The sequence below is a fragment of the Enhydra lutris genome, unplaced genomic scaffold, assembly GCF_002288905.1.
Source record: "Enhydra lutris kenyoni isolate GAN:26980312 unplaced genomic scaffold, ASM228890v2 scaffoldscaffold54, whole genome shotgun sequence".
Classification (NCBI taxonomy): domain Eukaryota; kingdom Metazoa; phylum Chordata; class Mammalia; order Carnivora; family Mustelidae; genus Enhydra; species Enhydra lutris.
Window position 1 is genome coordinate 6,451,058 of NW_019154138.1, and position 22,006 is coordinate 6,473,063.

Here is a 22,006-nt window from a genome sequence, read left to right on the forward strand (position 1 = left end):
ATAAATAAAAACTTAGCAGAGACATCAGTGGGAACAGTGAGAGGAAGATACAGAATTAGTTCAGGCAAGTCACCAAGCAAAAACAATAAGAGAACCACCCTGAGGAGTAGGGGACAGCTGAAATCTAGAGCTGCTATAATATAGTATCCTAAATGTCCAGTTTTAAACAACAACAAAAAAATCATGGTGCTTGTGGAAAAGCAGGAGTGTATGCCGTATACATAGGAAAAAGGTCGTCAATTGACACCTTGTGGGGGTGCCTCAATGTTACACTTAGCAGACAAAAACCTCAGAACAGCTATTATAAATACGTTCAAAAATTAAAATGATATTTAAAGAATTAAAGGAAAATGTGATGACAGTGATTTATAAAAAAGAATATAATAAAGAGAGAAATTTTATAAAAAAGAATTTTAAAAAATTCTGGAGTTGAAATTATAATTACTAAAATGAAAAAAATCAGTAGAGGGTTTCAATACGAGATTTGAGATGGCAGAAGAAAAAAATCAGTGATCTTGAATACTGACCAATAGAGATGATCCAATATGCAGAAAAAAAAAATGAAGAAAAATGAATAGTGCTTCAGAGAACTGTGGGATACCATTAAACACAAATGTACATGTAATTGGGAGTCTAAGAGGGAAGAAAGGGCAGAAAAAAAATTGAAGAAATAACAGCAGAAAACGCTCCAAATTTGGTACATAACAGCACCCTGTACATAAAGAAGCTCAACAAATTCCAAGTAGGATAAGCATAGTGGGATCCACATCATACACATCATAGTCTGTTTAAAGCCATACATACACACGTACACACACTAAAAAGAAAATCTTGAAGGTAATATCAAGTACAGGGGAACCATAATAATATTACCATCTGATTTCTCATTAGAAACAATGCCGGCCAGAAATTAGTCATCTGATACACCCAAAGTGCAAATGAAAAAAATAACTGATGACTAAGAATATTATACCCAGTAAGACTATCCTTTAAAAAATAAAAGCAAAATAGACATTCTTAGATAATAATTGGGAGAATTCACTACCAGCAGACCTGAGTTATAATACATATTAAAGGAAGTTCTTTAGGTTGTAAGGAAGTGATACCAGATGTTAACTCAAATCAACACAAAGGATAGAGATTGATAAAAGTAATCACACAGGTAATTATGAAGCACAGTATAAATATGTTGTCATTTCTTAACTCATTTAAAAGACAACCGCATAAAACAATAATAGTAAAATTATATTGTTGAACTTACATAAAGATAAAATGTTTATGATAATAATAGCACAAAGGCGAGAGGGGCAATGGAGTTATATTGGAGTATGGACATAACACCAGACAGTAATTCAAATCCATAGGAAGAAATAAAGAATACCAGAAATGAAGGGAGGGAGGATGGAGGGAGGGGGAAGGAATACCAGAAATGGTAAACACGTAAGTTAATGTGAGAGTCTCCTATAATTATAGATATTCTCCTTTCTCCTGACTTCCTTAAAAGATAAAAAGTTACAGACTGCAATAATTATAACACTGTATTATTGGGTTTATAACATATATAGGCATTTTTTATATAGATATATGACAATAATAGCACAAAGGAGAGGGGAGGAAATGGAATTATATTGGGGCAGACTTTCTATATCTTGATGGAGTTGTTAGCATTAATTTAAGGCTGGTAAGACACATATCCTAATCTGTAGAACTACTAAGAAAATAACCAGGGAAAAAACTGTAGGCCCAACGCTTAAGATTATCTGAGAACATTAGAAAGGTTAGTCATATCCACAATTGAAGTATAATTTAGGTTTGTTTTTACAACTTCATAGATTCAAGAAATACGCTTACCTGAGATACATCTGTCATGTGCCAATGAAATCAGAGGCACATTGACTTTTCCTATATATATATTCTCTTGAGTATCACTATCATCAAACACATAAAAACTCAGAGACTCTGACTTAAGGTACCGATCCAAATCCATATTCATCGGCACTGGGAAACACATGTGATCATCAAACTGTGGATCATTGCTACTGGGAATGATGGCTGTATCGTGGTCTGCAAAATCAAAAAACTTGTACACAACATATGGGTGTGGCTGAAGGTGGTTTGCTCGGGACTTCAAGTGGCTGCAACATCTGACTGTAACATGAAGTTCATTTAAGTTGCCATCTGTGGGATCAGCAGAACTGGGCTGAGAAGTTTTGGGTGCTGGCTGACTTGACTGGAAAAAAATACATAGTTATATTACAGTAATAACACACTGAAAAGATAAATAGCAGCTGTCAAATCCCAAACAAAATAATCTGGTGAATGAACAAAAAGCTGGATATTTACACTTCATAGTGAATTTCTCAGTAAAAAACCAGATTCTTAGTCAAAACTAGTATTCCCTAGAACATGAACAGGTGATCTTAAGATAGATGACTGAGCTTACCTGTAGAAACTGTTGTTAAAACCAAGAACTGTTATTGTCAAATTCTATTTAATAACTAATGAGTAATGTGAATAGATGGGTCCAAAGACAAATGTCCTCTAGGTCACAATTTTATTAAGAGCTGATTCTTCAAGCACTCCAGCTATTGTGATCCTATCTCACTCTTACTTAAGAATCCAGTGAATTTGATGGAGCCCACCCAGAGAGATTATTTCATTATATTTGGGCTGGTCCTCCTCTTCAACCAATGGTGTTTGGGAAAGCAGATATTTGAGTCGAGATTAGCCAGCATACTGAAGTTCAACTGCTATGAGAACAGGAGACCATGGTCGGAGATAAACACCGGACTGGAAAACTGCCAGAATTTACACTCAATCTAGTGCCCGTTTTTCTCTGTATGCTTGCTCATTATTCTTTCTCTCCAGACCCATTTTCTTTCCTTTGCTGGTTAACATGGTAGAAGATGGGTGCCCTACAGCTCCCAATTTCACATGTTCCAAGCAGGGAAAATCTTGCTTTCTCTTGAAAACAGAATCCAATTGGCTTAACTGGGGTCAGGTGGACACTCCCGAATCAGTAGTCATAATATGATAGAGAGTGGCAGTGGACAGGACCACTGGGCATAAATCTGGCCTCTGGCAGGGCCAGCCCCATGAACTGGGAGTGACAGGGGTCCAAACGAAAAAAGATAATTATGACTTGAGCAGACATTCCAATATGTTTCAACTATATTTTATCCCTTTGTTACTCAATTCAAGTGCATACTTTAAGCTTTCCTCTTGGGATTCTTGTTATACATGATGAGTCAAGGACCCTATTTCACTGGGCTCACTTTAGTGCTTTCTGCATTCACTGGATCATGGAATTCTTTTGGAAGTATGGCTATTACGACTACATGAAACACAGCTTGGGCAATGCTGCTCTGAGGAATTGTGTTTAAACTTGCAGCTCAGGATACTGCAATTTTTCAAAAGTGCCCTGGGTAGCGCAAGGAGTTCCTTTGTGGTGATGGAACAACTCTGGGTCTTTCTTGTGGTGGCAGTTACATGAATATATACAGGTGGTAAAACTGCATAGGACACACACACACACACACGAGTGCATGTAAAAACTGATAAAATACGAATAAGGTCTGTAATCTAGTTAAAGGTATTGTACCAATGTCAGTTTCCTGGTTTTGATAATGTATTGCAGTTATGTAAGATGTTACAATTGGGAGAAGCTGGGTGAAGGGTACATAGAACTTCTCTGTACAGTTCTTGTACTTCCTGTAAATCTATAATTCTTTCAAAATAAAAAGTTAAAAAGAGTCACTTGATGGCTGTGAAAGAAAATGATTTTGGTTTAAAGCATAACATAAAAAGACATATTATAAAATTTCTGTATCATAAAAATGTCTTAAAGTCCAACCAGCTCACCCATTGCATTTGCTCTGGCCCCTTATAATTTGATGTTATATATCCCAAAGCCTTTGCTCGTTCTCGATAAAGTCGAATTGCTTGATCCATGGGAATCCGTAATCTGAACCAGTATTCCACTGTGCCAAAATTTGGGATGTCTCCTTTAGTTCCTACAAACAAATGCATAACTCACTGTTAAAATTTTATACTGAGTAAAATAATATATGACTTGCACAAATGATGTGTGATTGGCAAAGAACAGAGCTGAAGAAAATCCAGTTACCTCTGTAAGTATGAGTTTCATTGTATGTTAGTATTATTAAAGAGCTATGTCAGATTATGTTTGAGATATTCCAACTTATGCTATTGCAATCCTTCTAAAATATAAAGAAATAACTAAACACTGTATTAAATACTGCACAGATTCTTTTTGATGCTACAGTAGCTTGTTTTTAACAAGTTGTACTCAATGTAGACTGACAGATGCAATATGAAATCTCAAAATTATAAATATGAAATTCCACATTATGATTCAACTTTCAAGACATCTTTGGCACCTTCCCACTTCTCCACCAGGCCACAAGTACAGGGACAAATGCTATAAGCTACGCCAAATATATGCTGGATGTAATTCATGCATGCATGAGGTTCGCCCTATATACCCTCACTCTTCTTTCCAAGTCGGGCAGCTCTTCATGTCTCTTCCTCTGTGAAGATTTCCTCTATAGCTCTTGGGGGATTTAAGGGCTCTCTGCTTCCTTCAAAGAGGGGAGGAAAATGTTCTCTCATTAGGACACTGATTCCTTTCACATAACTCTCTGTTCACCAGTGTATTTCTCCACCCACACTATAAATTTCTTGAGGGCAAGGACTGTGGTTTCCATTGACAGATTCCTACCCGAGGGACTAGTATACAATGGGTACTCAATATTTGTTGAATAGAAGATATTCTATATGTAAGCTTTCCTGAACATATATTATTAAAACTATTTCCCCATTCTCTTCTAGTTCATCAATTTCTTTCTCACTGATGGATCATTCTCATCAACATGCAAACATGATTCAAATCTGATACAATTTTTTAAAAAAAGTCCTAGAACAAGAATATTAATGCATATACATATACATATAGATATTTTCTTGTATATGCTTAAAATTTCTTTGGAAGAATTTGCAGCCTTTGGTGAGAGGTTTCAGGGTAGCTGGGGGAGGAATGGAAGAGAGAGATTTTAAAGTATAAACTTTTATACCTTTTGATTTGAGTCATGTAAATATATTACCCCTGTCATCAATCAATAAAATAAAATCCCTCCCGAGAAACTAAGTCACCCTCTTTTCTTCTTGAAATGGTTTCTTTACTTGTCCTCTAGGATACTATATGCTCTTGGCTTGCCTTTCAAATCACTTTAGTTTCCTTTGCTGGTGTCTCTTCTTCTTCGTGAACTCTAAGTTTTGCGGTTTTCCAAGGCTCAGTCCTTGGCCACATTCTCTGCTTTGTGTACATTCACTCTCTATGTGATATTATCTAGGCCGAAGGCTTAAAATATATTCCATATGGTAATGACTCCCCCTTTCATGTGTTTATCCCTGACCTTGGGCCTAGGGCTAGTGTATTCACTGACCACATGCCATCTCCACTTGGCTATCCAACAGGCAGCCAGTCTTATCTTGTTTAAACAAAATTCTTGATTTTCTTCCCCAGATTTGTTCCTTTCCCAGGCCTATTTCAATAAATGGGTTCGCGATTCTCCTTGTTGTGCATGCTAGAAATTCTTGTCTCCTCCATTTCTTTCATTACTCTCTATTCAATTGATAAGCAAGTCTTAAAGTTAATCAAACATAAACTGAAAATAACCACTTCTTATCACTCTTCTCACTACCATCTTACTCCAAGCCACCACCATCATCTTTCTAGATTAATGTAATAGCCTGATAATGATCCTAATTTTCCCTCTTGGCCTCAACAGACTATTCTTCCCCCAGTACCCAAGGTCGTTCTTCTAAGACATATGTGTGATCACATCACTTCCCTCCTCAAAACTCCAATGACTTTCATCACTCAGAGAGAAAAAATCCATTTGCCTCACCATGACCTACAAGTCTCTAGAGCATGATCCGGTCCTTCCACTGTTTTTTTTGTTTTGTTTTGTTTTGTTGTTGTTTATGTTTTTTAAAGTGTACTTTCTTTTCTTTAAAAGTTTTCATTCAAATTCCAGTTAGTTAACATACAGTGTAATAGTAGTTTCAGGAACAATTTAGTGATTCAATACTTCCATACATCACCCAGGGCTCATCACGACAGACAAGTGGCCTCCTTAATCCCTGTCACCTATTTCCCCATCCCTCACCCACCTATGGTAACCAGCAGTTTGTTCTCTAGAGTTAAGAGTCTGTTTCTTGGTTTGCCATCCCCTCCCTTTTCTCCCTTTGCTCGTTTGTTTTGTTTCTTAAATTCCACATATGAGTGAAATCATATGGTATTTGCCTTTCTCTGACTGACTTTGCTTAGTCGTTCTTCTATTGCTTTAATCACTTTTCTGCTTTAGCCACTGGCCTTCTTGCTGTTCCTCCAACATGTCATGTTTGTCCCTCCACTTGGTACTTGCTGTTACCTCTGCATGAAACATTCTTCCCCTGGATCCTGTCATGGATCTTTACTCAGGTCTCTATCAATGTCAATCACCAGAGAAGTTCTTATCTGAATTAGCAACCTTCCATATTTCTCGTTAGCCTATTCATTTTTCTTCATTTGATGAGATATATATTTGTTTTATGGACTGTCTTCCCCTCTAGAAGGTAAGCTAGATGATGGCAGGGGCTCTGTCCGGCTTACTTAGCACTGTATTTCCAACGCCTACTAACAGTGATAACATCAGCTCTTAAAAAAATATTTGATGGGACGCCTGGGTGGCTCAGTGGGTTAAGCTGCTGCCTTCAGCTCAGGTCATGATCCTAGCGTCCTGGGATCAAGTCCCACATTGGGTTCCTTGTCCAGCAGGGAGCCTGCTTCTCTCTCTGCCTCCGTCTGCCTCTCTGCCTGCTTCTGCTCTCTGACAAATAAATAAATAAAATCTTAAAAAAAAAATTTGATGAATGTACTACAGTTAATGCTTAATCAAAAAAGGGTATTAATATGGTAAATAAATATTTGCACTTATAAACTTCTAAAAAATTAATAGCCATTGCACTGACATCACCCATGACATTTAGGATAGTCTAACCAACTGTGGGCAGATCAATTAGAGGACACTATCCTACCCTCAAGGCATCTTGAATCCCTAGAGAAGGCAGTAATGTTGAACACCATATTAATATATAAACCAGATTAGCGATTCAAATGTCCAAAGCTTATAAGATTGTACTTACCAACCAAACTTGCTGTGCAAAATATTCGACCACTTTTTTCTAGGATTTCATGGAATCTCAACTGACCTGCCGCAATTGTTTCATAATCTGTGCTGTAAGCTTGGTGGACCTCAAGAGTGATAGTATTCTTCTGAATATATTGTAAAAATAAGTCATTAACATGAACGAGATACTGAGAAGTGAAGTTGTATTCTGGGTGAAGGCCTTGCACAATGGGAGTTGTCTGTAGCTCAAAATCATAGAAAGCATAGGTACAGAAAGTGACAGGCTCTTTATCTCCAGACGCCTGTAAAACTTCAGAAGAAAAGGTTACTTTGTTGATATGGATTTCAAATAGGTTTTCGCCTCGTTCTAAGTGAAGAGTTTCATCAAATTCATCAATGGAGTCATCTGGTGTGATTTCTGGTTTAAATTTATACTGCTTGGTGCCATAGGCAATATCCTTTAATTGGGCTGCAAGAGAAGACACACAGTTTAGATATTTTTTTTTTTAAAGATTTTATTTATTTATTTGTGAGAGAGAGAGAGAGAGAGAGAGAGCATGAGCACAGGCAGACAGAGTGGTAGGCAGAGGCAGAGGGAGAAGCAGGCTCCCCACCGAGCAAGGAGCCCCATGTGGGACTCGATCCCAGGACGCTGGGATCATGACCCGAGCCGAAGGCAGCTGCTTAACCAACTGAGCCACCCAGGCGTCCCTAGATATTTTTTAAATATTGACATATGAAGATACAAACTGGCTTTTGAAGTGGTATGAAGTCTAACTGCTTTGGTGAAGAGTCTCAATCTTAAATTCTATGACTACATGGTTTTTCTGTGGGTAATATTGTAGTCTACAAAAATTCATCCTTTGTTTTGACACCGGTTATTAACAAGAAACTTACAACTCAAGTTATAATACAGTCTGTACCGGGAGAAAGGAAAAAGAAAAAAGAAAGAAATGTTTTTGAACGAAGAGCTGAAGTAAATATTTGGATTCTCCCTATTCTGCTGTTTCTGCTTTATTATATTCTCTCCTTTAAAGTCAGTTTCTTTTCCCACTGGCTCTTTCTCTTCAGATTCCTAAAGCTTCTCCTTTTCTACTTTTGGGATGATGGGTATGTTTATTGCCTTGATTGTGGTGATGGTTTCATAGTGTAGCCATGGGCCCAAATTCACCAAGCTGTATGCCTCAAACATGTGCAGTTTAAAGTATGCTAACTGTACTTCCATAAGTCTGTGTTTTAAAAAGATATGTCTTTTTTAGATACACACTTCATCCCCATGTTACATCCAAATTTCTGGAAAAAGTAACAGATGCTTGTGTGTACAGTTCATCATCAACAGATATTCTCCAACCTCCTGCAAAGACTATCTGCCTCACTTTCCTCATGAAACTGCTCCAGAAAAGGTTACCGATAGATAACAAATTAATTGCTAGATGGAATAGACTTTGGTTCTTGTATCATTGATTTCTTTGCTTCCTTGACATTGATGGTCACTTTCCCTTTTATGAACTGCTATCCTACTTTTTTTTTTTTCTTCTACCTCTCTTGTTTTTTCTTTTTTCTATTTTTTTAAAGGGTTTTCTCTTTTTCTCATAGTTTGCTGGGGGCCCTATTTTTATCCTCTTGCTAGTCTATATATTCTTATAGGCAACCTCCATCTTTTATGATTTCTGCTACTATCAATATGCGAAGACTTTTTTTTCTTTTTCTTCTTTTTTTTTTTTTTTTAAAGATTTTATTTATTTGACAGAGATCACAAGTAGGCAGAGAGGCAGGCAGAGACAGGAGGAAGCAGTCTCCCTGCTGAGCAGAGAGCCCGATGCAGGGCTCAATCCCAGGACTCCGGGATCATGACCTGAGCTGAAGGTGGAGGCTTTAACCCACTGAGCCACCCTGGCACCCCTCTCTTTTTTCTATTTTTATTTCAGATTTATTTTCTGAACTCCAGATCCATATATCTCATGGCTTGCTGGGCTCTCTATCTAGATATCCCCTAGCCACATCAAACTCAACATATCCAAAATAGCATAGAGCCAATGTAGAGTATTCTCTTCCAGGTATTTCTGTACTCGACATCACATATCCAAAATAGCATAGAGCCAATGTAGAGTATTCTCTTCCAGGTATTTCTGTACTCGACATCTCAAGTGCTGGTGTTAGCATTCATCCAGTTGCTTACACCTGTTGCCACAGAATCGGTCTAGTTTCTCTTTCTCTTAACTATCACCACATCCACAGGGTCACTACAATTCAACACTGTCTCTTAAGTCTTTCCAAGTTTGGCCCTGTCCATTCTCTGTCCACTAATGCTACTTTACCTACATTCCCAGTGTTTACTACCCAGATTATCACGGAACCCAAAGTGCTTTCTTCCTTCATATCTTATTTTTTCTAATAATGATAGCATAATCTCCAAACTGTAGTTCTGAGTGTATTATTGCCTACCTTAAAAACTGCTTAGTGGTATTCTAGGTTATCAAGTGTCAAACTCTTCAAGGTGGCAAACAGGGCCTTCATGAACTGGCTCTTCCCAGCCTTAACTGGAGAGATTCTCCCCCTTTACTAACTACGAGTTCCAATTAGACGGATCAGCATTGGTGGTATAGCGGTGAGCATTGCTGCCTTCCAATTAGATGGATCTGCATGCAGTTTGGCAAATGAAAGGCCGCGCTTCACAGTTAGGGCATTTAACATGAATCCTCTACTGTCTGGAATGCCTTTCATTGTTTTTACTTAATGGTGAATTCTGTCATTTTTTAAGACTCCAAACTTACTTAGCGGAGTCTTCCCTGAATCTTCAGGTTTAAACAGGTCTTCTCTCCTCCATGTTTCCTTGGTATCACCTGCATTTTCCTAGCTTCACATTCTTCATGGTCAAGTATGACTATTTATGTGCTCTCTCTTTGTTTTAAAAAAAAAAAATACTTTATTTACTTATTTGAGAGAGAGAGACAGACAGACAGACAGACATGAGAGCATGAGCGAGAGGGAGGAGAAGCAGAATCCCCACTATGTGTGGAGCCTGGGCCAGGGTGGCAGATGCAACAACGCAGGGCGATTCGTCAGAGCAGGGAGATCCCAGGACCCAATGAGATCACGGCCCAAGCCAAAGTCAGACGCTTAACCAACTGAGCCACCCAGGTGCCCTTATCCTATGTGCTCCATCTTATGAGTTCCTTGAGGGTGGTACCTGAGCTTTTTTTTTTTTTTTCTATTTGGATTTTCCCTCCCTAGCACATTGCTTAGGATGCATTAAGAGCCTGAGCATGTCTAAGGAATGAATCAATAAATTTAGGGGACAGATGAAATTTATTGGTGAAGATTTAGTAAGACTAAAAGGAATGAAAATCCTAAACTATGTGACCTCCTTGTTATTCAGGAAAATTCTAGTAAGCAAATTTTTGAGTACTACTTGAAATAAAAGGTATATACTGCTCTTTGACTTTTGGAAAACCCTGTTCAGGCAGATAGAAATATTTACTGAACCCTTCTACTTAGAGCAGTGGTTCTTAAAGTGTGCTTTGGGAACCCTGAGGATCCCTGAAACTGCTCTGAAGGTTTGTGAGGTCAAAACTATTTTTAAAATAATCCCGACATGTCACTTGTCTTTTTCATTCTTATTCTCTCACAAGTGTTTAATGGAGTTCCCCAGACTACATAATGTGTGACAGCATAACAGATTGAATGCAGAAAGCAGGTTTAAAAACCCAGCTGTTTTCTATTAAGGGGCACACCAAAAAGTTTGCAAAAATGTCAAACAATTAAAAAATGTTAAACAGTTTAAAACAATGTCACTCTTCTCACTATTTTTCTGTATGGAAAATACAGCTTTTAAAAAATAAATACTGTAATTTATGTTAACATGTAATGGGTTTATTATTATTTTAGCATGACATAAAATAAATATTTTCAAAATTTCTCTTTCAATTCTTAATATGATAAGTAAAACCCATATAAGCAAGAGGCCTTTGGGATCCTCAGCAATTTTCAAGAGTGTAAAATTACTGCTGGCATCAATCATTTGAATTAAACATTGTATGCCAGAGGACATGAAAGAGAGACTAAGTACTCAGCCTCATAGAATTTATATCGCAGTCACAGGGAATATGCAAAATTCGAACAGTGAAGAACACTTATATAATATAATCCCCACACATAATTTTTGAGTACATAAGAGGAAAAATGGGAAGTACTGAGGTAGTGTTTTACAAAGTATAGTCTTGCAACTGCATCTGAATCACTTGGGAGTTATTTCTAAATCTATAGAACCACGGATCCCCTGATCTCTAGGGTTAGGGCCCAGGAAGCTACATTTGAAACAAGTTCCTCATGTGATTTTCATACTTACTCAAGTCTGGAAACAACACTGCAAGGACATTTCAAGTAGAGGAAGGGCTAGGAGTGAATGGAGCCAGCTTCCTGGCAGAGGCGTGCATTGCATTTGGTTAGAACTCAAAGCAGGGTAAAAAGGGTATATGTTGGATATAAAGGTGGAGCAAAGGTACAGTGGCAGGACCGAGAAAGGAGAATCTGCAAAAGAGCAAGCAGACTTGTTTGGATGAGATACATAGCTTGCTTAGAAGAGAAATGAGGAATGGGGTGGTGAAGTTAGTTCTGTGGTACTCCATAAAGTACTCTGAAATTTTGCCTGCAACACTGAATCTGGAAAGCAATAGAAAATTACTAAAAATTCTTAAGTAAAAAAGAATCAGATAAAAGCAATCTTTCTGGTAAATTCTCATTATAGCTATGAATTAGAAAAAAAACAGAGTGAAAGGAAATTGTGCGTGTGGATTTAGATGACATTTTCAACTATTGTAAAATCCATTCATCTAGGTACTGTGGACAAGGAATTGTACCTTCTAGTTTCTGAATGCGTGCAGCTCTGCTATCAAGAAGATGAACATATTGTTCCACTTTGAGTTCATAATCTTGCTGCAAATTTTCCATCTTCTGGGTCACTGCTTCAACTTCCATCTAAAAAACAAGAGATAACAAGTTTCAATACTTAGGATTAGTTCCATTTTCATTTTTTAAAGCAACTCTGAGTCAAGCATTTCCTAGATCTTGGGGATATCAGGAGCTGTAAACCGTGGTTTTCTGTACAGTTTAGAAAATTATGCTTGACAATGTTCATAAATCAGAAACAAAATTAACAAGACCCCAGATTCCTATACACTGAGGACCAGGTTGTCTCCTGCGACTTCAACAGTGACACCCACTCCTCTACCTTCGATGCTGGGGCTGGCATTGCTCTCAATGACCACTTTGTCAAACCCATTTCCTGGTATGACAATGAATTTGGCTACAGCAACCGGGTGGTGGACCTTATGGTCCACATGGCCTCCAAGGAGTAAGAGCTCCCTGAACCACCAGCCCCAGCCAGAGCAAGAGAAGAGAGAGGCCCTCAGCTGCTGGGGAATCCCTGCCCTAACTTACCCCCCAAAACACTGAGAATCTCCCAACCTCCACTATTTCCATCCCAGACCCCCTGAAGAAGGGGAGGGGCTTGGGGAGCCCTACCTTGTCATGTACAGTATACTGTACCCAGCCAAAAAAAAAACCAAAAACAACAACAACAACAACAACAACAAAAACCAAAACAAGACCCCAGATTCCTTCTCACAGAGGTGACTTTCCTGTTTGTTAAAGGGTAAGATAACATGTGGTTGTGGTAGGATAGCTACAATGCATTTGCAGAACGCGCTAATACCAGCACAGGCGAATTCGTGGCTGCTATTTCTGCTCTAAAAACCAGGGGCTTTAAAAAAAATTATTTGTTTTTAAACTATTTACTCTAAGCACCTAGTTACGAGGCCAAATTCCAGACATGTGGTAATACATGATAAGAGATGATAACAGATGATAATACGTAATACTGCTCTGAAAAGTAATCATCAGTAGAATATCATAGGAAGCCTATTCTCCCATCTTGTGCAGCACATTACCTGATAATCTTTATTAATTTTATGTTGCATAATTAGCATGTTTCGTGTCTTTTCAAGTTCTTGCACTGTTTCTGCATGAGTTGCTTGTAGCTCTTTCATGGAGCGTTCTAGATCTTTGTTAATTTTATTGTCTACTTTCTCTAAAAAGGAAAGGTCTCCGTTTTTTTGTGATTTTTGAGCCTAAAATAAAAACATGTTTTATTACTGAAATAAGAGTTTCTAAAATGTAATCATGTGAATTAATACAGATAGAGCAAGGAACAATCATTAATTGAAAACAGATATATTTCCATTTTCCATCAGGAATAAAACTATCCTGATACAGAAAATGTATTTAGATAGACATCTGGAAAAATTACAGAGAATTCTTAAAACAGTTTATTACTTCATGACATAAAGAAGAATCATGTACATTTATTTCCATTTCTTCAACTGATTAAAAGCTACACTGTTGATCTAAAGGGAAAGAAATGTATTTTCTCGTGTTGTCTTATAAATAACAGATTATCCTAGAACTGAAAAATATCTTCTGGTAACATTTATAATTCAATATTTTATTTAAGATAATAGGGTGTACCAAGGCCTCTTAGGACAGAAAATTATTGATTAGTTTTATAGTGAGGCGTGTAAAAGTGAAATGTTTGTTACAGTTGGAGAAAGTGCTTTAAATAAGAGTTTTTGAGGTCTATTTTAATGTAATTTTGATGTCATTATGAAATATGTATATGCTGTAACTAAATGTCACCTGACCACTTTCCTGAATAATTCATTCTCCAAGTATAAGGGTTACAGACAAGGGTCATCATTATGCTGAAACAGTTATATGTAGACATGAAATTCATGGTGAATTTCAGAAACTTACCTTTATAAGCAGGAGAGCTTCACTCAATTCAGCAGCATTAATATCACTCTCCTGCAAAAGACAGAGTAAGTAAAAGCTCACAATGAGATATTAATGGAAAGTACAAGAGACATTCCAACTATGCAGATTATCCTCATGGAGCACAAGTTGCCTGATACCATGAACTAAGAAACTAAGTATAAGAGACATTCCAACTCTTCAGAATCTTCCCTCTGAAATGTAAGCTAACAACCATGAATTAAGAAACTAAGTAATACACTTGTACTCTTTTGCTTTGTAGTATAGTTTCCTCTGAGCATAAAATACTGAGATAAAAATTTGATGTTTATTTCCTAAATAAGAAAACAGTTCACCTGGTTGTAAAACTTTAGGCGGTGTTTAAGATCATCAAGTTGTTGTTTTTGTTCCAGATACTGTAACTGTAGTTCTCTGTTTTCTTGACTGAGTTTCTCATTTTGGTCTTAAAAATAAAGTTGACACAATTAGAAAGGGAAGAGAGCCTGAGGCGTAAGAACACGTTTAAAATTAATTTAATTCCTGATACACACCAAGCTCGAACTAGCATCGCTCTGGTTAGAGAGGAAATTGTGCTAGCACCTAGACAAAGGCAGTGAGGGAATGAGGAACAAGCGAACACTATCATGTGTCTACCATATGATCCAGTTGCTTATCAAAAACTGAAGACTTAAGTTCACAGTATTAATATAAGGAAATTGTGGCCTCTGATACTTCAAAGGAACATTCTATCTAAATACCTAAGAAAATATGTTTCTAAATCTATGATTTTTACTTACTTATTAAGGGTCCTGAAACGCATGCAAAAAAATTTTTTTTTTGCCTTTTAGTGTTTTAATTGACTTCAAGTTTTCTTTTCCAAATTTAGCATAAAGTCTTTTTATTAAAACAACATAATTTCTCCGGTAATAACTACACCGATAATTTTAATCAACCACACTTTAAACAAATCTGTTAAGATAGCAGAAATGGATTCTCAGCCAGTGCATGGTAGCATCAGTAATAATTCATGTGTGCTCTTTATTCATTGATTTTGTGCTATTAATTGGTAGGACACGGACTCAGAGCTCTCGTTAAGGAGTAGAGATAGGTTACGTTCACCAAGGCACTCATTCACCTGAACCCACAAGCAGGAGCATAGGGTAGAGCTACAGAAGACAGTAATTCTATAAAGAGATTAATTTTTTCCTCCCTGCATTAAACATATGCTTAACTTAAAAGGAAAAAGAAAAGCTAGCTAACAAATCTATTCTTTAGTCTCATGTTCTTAAGTGTACTCTTCAACAGAGTTCACTGAGGGGGTCAAGTATTCTTTTTGGCTCCCTGTAGCCTAACTCTAAACCATGTCATCCAAAGTGTATCCACTAATCTCATCCTATTTTCAAAGACTTGTGTTTATCAAAAGTTCCCAATTCAAGTTGTACGTTCTTGTTTCCATTTCTTACAAAAAGCAAGCCAACGCATTTGCCAAGAATTCCTTACATGAATACATTTGCACACTGAATGCCTTTTATACAAAAATACATTTCTGACTTTTACAATGCTTTGTATTCCCAAGCTATAAATGCTACATGTAAGTGAAAATTGTAAATTACACAGTTAAGAAGCAAGGGACTAAATCTGGATATTTTTAATGTCACATATTTCCTGGCAAACTAAAAAGGAAAAAAGAAAGTGACTCTAAGGTATGCAGAGACATGTTACTATCAAATATATAAATGTTTTTTATCTTATCGATGAAAGATTAAAAGGTATAGAATATAAACTGCTAATACTCAGTGACCTAAATGAGAGAGTTTCCAAATGTGAACAGTATTTGGAAATTTTGGAAGGTAAGGTCAAATACCTGTCTTCAAATTAAAAATTAGGATTAATAATAAATATGAATTCATAGAGGAAATAAACAACTCTTGGTTACAGAGTAGAATAAGAAGGCAAAATGCTTTATTCTATGTTGATTAGGTTAAAAAATCTAGGTAGGAATGGCTAGGTACCAGAAATAAGGTAAATACAGTAAGAAAAATGTAAAACCAAAGGTCTTGAGAATGATGTAATTTCCTTCTCAGGCCTGCAAGAAGTGTTATGGGTCGTGAGAATGAGGTAAAGGGTAAAGGGCATGACTTCCCCACCTTCATCCAGACAGAGTGTATTTTGATTTCTAGTTTTGTGCTCTAGTTTTTCTATTCTTTCAATATTTCAGAGCAGGGTCCTAAGGATGATATGCTAGTAGGTATAAATAAACTTATTCAAATGTTTCTTCCTTTGCTGGTTTCTGTTTCCAGAATCATGTCCCCGTTTCACTGATCTTTTTGAAACTAGGGTGTTATTAGTGGGAAAATAACTTATTAGTGGAAGAAGACATTACTGAATGCCAGTACCTTTCTCTCTGCTAAATTTTATGTAGAATTATCCACAATATTTTTCCTTTCTCAAACTGTTTACTGGGGGTAGAACTCCTGAATCTTTTAAAAGCACGGAGACGCTGTAGTTCAAAGAAGAGATAGACTTGCTGAATTATAATATGAAAAATCAAAGCATCCTGTACAAGATGAAAAATAACCTCCTTACCTTATGATTTGACAAAAAGCAGGTTAAGCTAAACAGCATTTTATTCAAATGAGATAACATTTTACTCTTTTAAAATTATGTTCTTCAAGCACACCATTAATAAGCAGAGTGCAGAGAACAATTCAACTAAACAATTTTCAGAGCTCCTTTGTGCTAATATCTTCAGCTGTGATCAATATAACCATATGCATTATGCTGAATTATGCATTTCGGCTAAAGATAGAAAGGAACTTTCAAAAGCAGGGCCTTTAAACACATGCAGTTAATTTAAGCATTAAGCAAATGCAAACTGCATTTACATATCCTTCCCCCACATATTCACACAATCTGAAGCTAATTTGTACCTTGAATAAAGAGGTGAGTATTCTCTAAAAATAATTTGCCAGTTAGATGAATGACTCTAAGAACCCAGGGAAACATCTTCTGGCAAAGAACACTTGATACATGAAAAGGTAAATGTGTGAAGAGACTTCAAAGTAAAATGAAACAATTTCAAAATCCGCAATACAAAAAGGAACTTCCTAAATATTAAAAGACTTCCTTATACAGATAATTCTAATTTTTTTTGTTTGTTTAGTATTTCCCTGGAAAACAATGGCTCAAGGCTGTAATATTTTTCTTATAATCTATTGTAACATTTTCACAAAAAACCTCTGCACCTAAATCATTAGGTCTATAAATTTCAGGTAGTCAAGCAAAATAACTAAAACAACAATTGTATTAAAAAGATTCAGTTCTAGCAATTTTTCTTATGAAGACGAATAAATGTGCAAAGATTTGTGTAGAAAGATGTTTATGATGCTTTAAAAAGTGGAAGCTATTTAAAAATTCATCCACAGAAGATTGTTAAACAATCTTTGGTACATCCTCACATGGAACATTATGACAGCCATTATAAATGATGATGATGTGAATTTACATTTATACTCAAGGAATGATTTCATGATAGAGTAAATTAAAAAGCACATTATGAAACTATCTATGCATATAGAAACAACTCTGGAAGGACACACATAAAAACAGTAATAGTGATTATCTTGTGGTTGTGTGATTGAGGGACTTTTAGATTTTTTTTTTTTTTTTGGTTTACCGTACTTTTTTAATGGTTATACATGAATTTTTTTTTTTAAGATTTTATTTATTTACTTGACAGATAGAGATCACAAGTAGGCAGAGAGGCAGGCAGAGAGAGAGAGGAGAAAGCAGGCTCCCCGCGGAGCAGAAAGCCTGATGTGGGGCTCGATCCCAGGACCCTGGGACCATGACCTGAGCCGAAGGCAGAGGCTTTAACCCACTGAGCCACCCAGGTGCCCCTATACATGAATTATTTTTAATCATTCAAAAAAATACCAAGAAGACATAAAAACTAGTAAAAAAAAAAAAAAAGATGAGGAATGGGTTAATGGTGGATTAAAATAACTTAGCAACTGTTGTTTTAATCATTTAAAAGAAACTTTGGAGTTAATTCAACAATAATAGATCAGTTAAAAAAAAAAAAAAAAGACCACCAAGATTCTATCCCCTTAAGAGTTTCTTTCCAGAGACCAATTCAGATGTATAAAGAGTTTTAGAACTTTTAATATTTAGGGAAAGACAGAAAGCACAGAAATAAGACAGTTTTCTTTTTTTTCCATTTCTCTTCCTTTAAGAATGAGCAGTTTACACTTGTCTTTGGAAAAGAGAGAGAATATAGAGTGCTTCTGCTTCCTTCAGTCAACAAGGATTTACTGAGCAGCTGGTAAACAAAAGCGCTCTGTTAAGTATCACATGAAAGTCAGGAACTATATATCCTTGACATCAAATACCCACCCAGTTACAAATCATGTCACTATCTCATTCTACTCACAACATTCCCAAGAAAAATTCATAAATAATTTTTCACCAAAATTCAATCACTTGGTAAGTAAATACTGCACATGTGTGTTTCACTGAATTTAAGACTACATCAATTACGAGAAGTGTTCCGATTTCAGACTTCTTAAAAAAAAGGTCAGACCATAATTTTAAAATGTTATCATTTGTAAGATGCCTCCTAATTTCAGAGATGTCAAAATGGGGAAAAAAAATCTCTCTTATCCTTAATAAAATAGGGCATTGTGATCTAAATCAATATATAGAATACTTACTAAATACGTGATTTTTTAACTGAGCCTGCATTAAACTTTGAAATGCTCTTGTGCAACATAATTGCAAATGTTCAAAAGAAGCAATCTTATTATAACATCCTTTGGTTTATGTAGTGGATAAGCAACAGATACAATGTTTGAAACAAAAAATTCAATTCCCCTGTTGTGCACTTGTGCGTATAATCTAGCAAATCAGACATCTACTTTAATTATAATTATTTTATTTCCATGAGATGAGAAGGGTGAGATCTGTGACTTGTATATGAAACTTATTAATGATTATTATTTTAGCAGGGACATCCTGACAAGTCTTCCTGGTATTTAAGTTCACTGTCACAGAGTAGATTTAGACGTTCTCATTATTGCAGAGATCTTCCCTGTTCGGCCTATCAAAACCAGCAACTACTTCTGCTCCTCTGTCATCTTACGCTGCTTTGTTTTTATTCCCACTGCACTTGTCGCCACCTGACACGTTGCATATTTATTTAATTATTGTCAGTTTCTCCCTATTGAATTTATGTTGCATGAGGGCAAGGCCTTTGTTTCAGTCATTAATGTATCTCCCAGAACTTCAAACAGTGTCTAGCACATTCTGGAGGCTCAATAAATGCTTGTTGACTGCTGTATACAGAAAGGCTTGACTGACATTTAGGAAAGCAACAACGAGGACAACAAAATGAAAGATAATCTGAATAAAAGTATCTCTGATGAAGAAACAAGTCCTTTGGCACATATGCTAGGCTGAGTAAATGGAAATCTGGAGCGACCGGTAAGCTCATGCAAGTGGATGGCCCTTAATATGAGCTATGTTCCCCATATGGAGCAAGGCGCCTGGCAAAACAGTAGGTGCCTCATCAGTGCTGACTGAGTCAGTGCATAACAAGGAATAAGACAGATGTCTGAAATGAATAAGTCAGTAGTCGTTTTGTATGTACCTCTTTCGGTTTTGAATCTGTCAAGGATTTCAGTTTTGTCTGTTAGGTCAGATTTTAAGGCAGTCTCGAGTTGAGCGATCTGAACTTTCAGCTGCTGTTCCTTTAACTTCCATTGCTCTTCGTGGGCAGCACTGAAGGCACTGCAAAACACACGTGACATGCAAGCAGAGCCTGGAAATCGGCTTCGACCGAAAATACGAGAGAGAAAAGCTTTTAGTGGCACAGAGACCACTGTCATCATGTCTTAGGAATTAAGTAAACATATGCTGGTCTGCTGCTGTTGAAACCAAGGCGCCTTTCTCAGGCTGCGGTTAGGAAACATGAAAGGGTTGTGGGATGAGCAAAGGAACTGGCCTTAATTTAGAGCTCTACAGTCAGAAAAGTTGGCAGTGTGCAGCTTTTGTGGGACTAGTAAAGGAATTCAGATACTGTACATACTCCAGAGGAATCCGCAATTCCAAGCCTCAGCCAGCGGCTTCAGATAAAACTCTTCTCTCCCACATACAAACCCTCTTAATACAGGGAAAAGGGGCTCGCCACCTGATCTCCACTTCTAGAATCTGAAACTCTTACTGAGTGTGCTAATAATTCACAAAATTCTGGCCATGAAATGAATAGCACAGTGAATGACAAGACAGTAATTCTGTTGTGAAGAAGCACTGACTGTAGTTTTTGTCCTAAAACACCAACAGCAATAACAGGCTAAGAACAAAGTTTTACTTGTAACACGGCAGGTGTGGAAACCCAGTGAGAACACCCTGGTAAGAAGGACGAAGACAGAAATGTTATTCCCCAGTAAAAGCGTAGCCGTTTAAACTTGCGTTCCAGTCTACTGATGATGAAATCCCAGCACTCATTTACGCTAGTGGCTGCTGAATGCTGATGAACGAAACACTTGCGCTAGGCCAGCTGCACTGAAATCAGGGAGATTTAAAAATGAAGGTCCTGGGGCCCAGGAATTCAGTTTTACAAAGCTTCCCCAGGTGATAGCCAGGTTTTGGAAAAAGTGATCTTGATTTCTATTTCAGCAGAAAACTATTATCTGTGAGGCCTGATATGACTGAATAATTATCAGCAGCTTTGACCCTTCTCCTTATTTTAAACCCGGCAAATGAAACAAAAACTTTATAAAATCTTGTTTTGTACTGATGATGCAGTAAATGGAAGAAACACTTGGTATTGAAAATTGCCCTTAATGTTGCTCCCAGCTAGTCTCGAGGTTTTATTCCAAAAGAGATACCTTTCTAGGAGGCATAGCTTTCAAAGGAAAAGAATTGTGTGTCGATTTTACATTTTGAATGTTTTTATTGCATTTAAAATAATATGAACTAAAAAAAAATGGAATTCTAGAAGTTTCTCTAAATATGACATCTCATTTCACAAATGGAATCTCAAGAAATACATGGACCTATATACCAATATTTCAAGTCAATTTTATCAGAGGTAGAATTACCTAGACTTACATGAAAGTATGTACTTTAAATATTAAAGAATATTTCTTTACATTTTCACTTTTTAAAATAAAGAACAAATATGCTTTTTGTTCTGGTCAAATTATGTAAACCAAAACGTGTGTGTGTGTGTGTGTGTGTGTGTGTGTGTGTGTGTGTCTTGTATTATTAAAAACATGTACTACCCGGAAAAAAAAATTAGCATGATGAAATAGGCACAATTATACATTATATCAGATGCCAAAAATTAGAAACAGTAGTGTTCCAATAGCATTAGTACCAGCAAAAAGATCACCAACAGTTAATCTGGCAGAAACATCAGAAGCTGTATGTGTTTAAATTAAGAACAATTTAGCAGCCTGGTTTTTCCAAACCCACAAAATACTAGTGTAAATCAGCATAAGTCAATCTGAATTTAGTCCACTGCTATCTTCTTCTAAATTTAGGATTACATTCCACTGGAGTTTCATGAGGAATTCCTTTTGAATTTACTGTATTCCTCTATGCTTGGAGCCATCTGTGTAACTATAAATGGTGAACCACATCTGGCTCCATTTTCTTTGTAAAGGCTGTGTACATGATTAAATCTGCATATGAGAACAGTCTTTGAGAACCTTTTATTCATGAAAATGTTTTCATATATTGCCTACAGTGACAACTGAGGGGGGAATCACAGTTGGTCCGTGTGCACATTTCATTGCTACATTCTGTTGCAGAAGTGAGAAAATGTCGCTCTACACTCGAATGCCCATTGGTGCCTGTGGTCGCTGGCATGTCCACTGGCAGTCGTGGGTGAGCACACGCACCACTGAACAACATGATCAGACAGAAATAAGAGCTGAAGAATTCGTCCCCACCTTAAGGTCTTTTTCCTTACAGAAGAAATTCCATGTATTCTAATGTTTAAG

General features: G+C 36.8%; 1 protein-coding gene across 2 annotated transcripts in view; it reads right to left on the reverse strand.

Annotated features, from left to right (window-relative positions):
• The window catches only part of LOC111157365 (RPGRIP1 like), a 93,963-nt gene that overhangs the window by 40,393 nt on the left and 31,564 nt on the right, over positions 1 to 22,006 (reverse strand). For both annotated transcript variants that reach the window (XM_022518714.1, XM_022518713.1), the window contains 8 exons: positions 19,648 to 19,787; positions 14,357 to 14,463; positions 14,004 to 14,054; positions 13,142 to 13,321; positions 12,053 to 12,170; positions 7,210 to 7,662; positions 3,862 to 4,013; positions 1,852 to 2,230 (listed from right to left, as the gene is read on the reverse strand). In XM_022518714.1, coding sequence (XP_022374422.1) covers positions 1,852 to 2,230; positions 3,862 to 4,013; positions 7,210 to 7,662; positions 12,053 to 12,170; positions 13,142 to 13,321; positions 14,004 to 14,054; positions 14,357 to 14,463; positions 19,648 to 19,787 — 1,580 coding nt within the window. The remainder of the gene's footprint in view (positions 1 to 1,851; positions 2,231 to 3,861; positions 4,014 to 7,209; positions 7,663 to 12,052; positions 12,171 to 13,141; positions 13,322 to 14,003; positions 14,055 to 14,356; positions 14,464 to 19,647; positions 19,788 to 22,006) is intronic.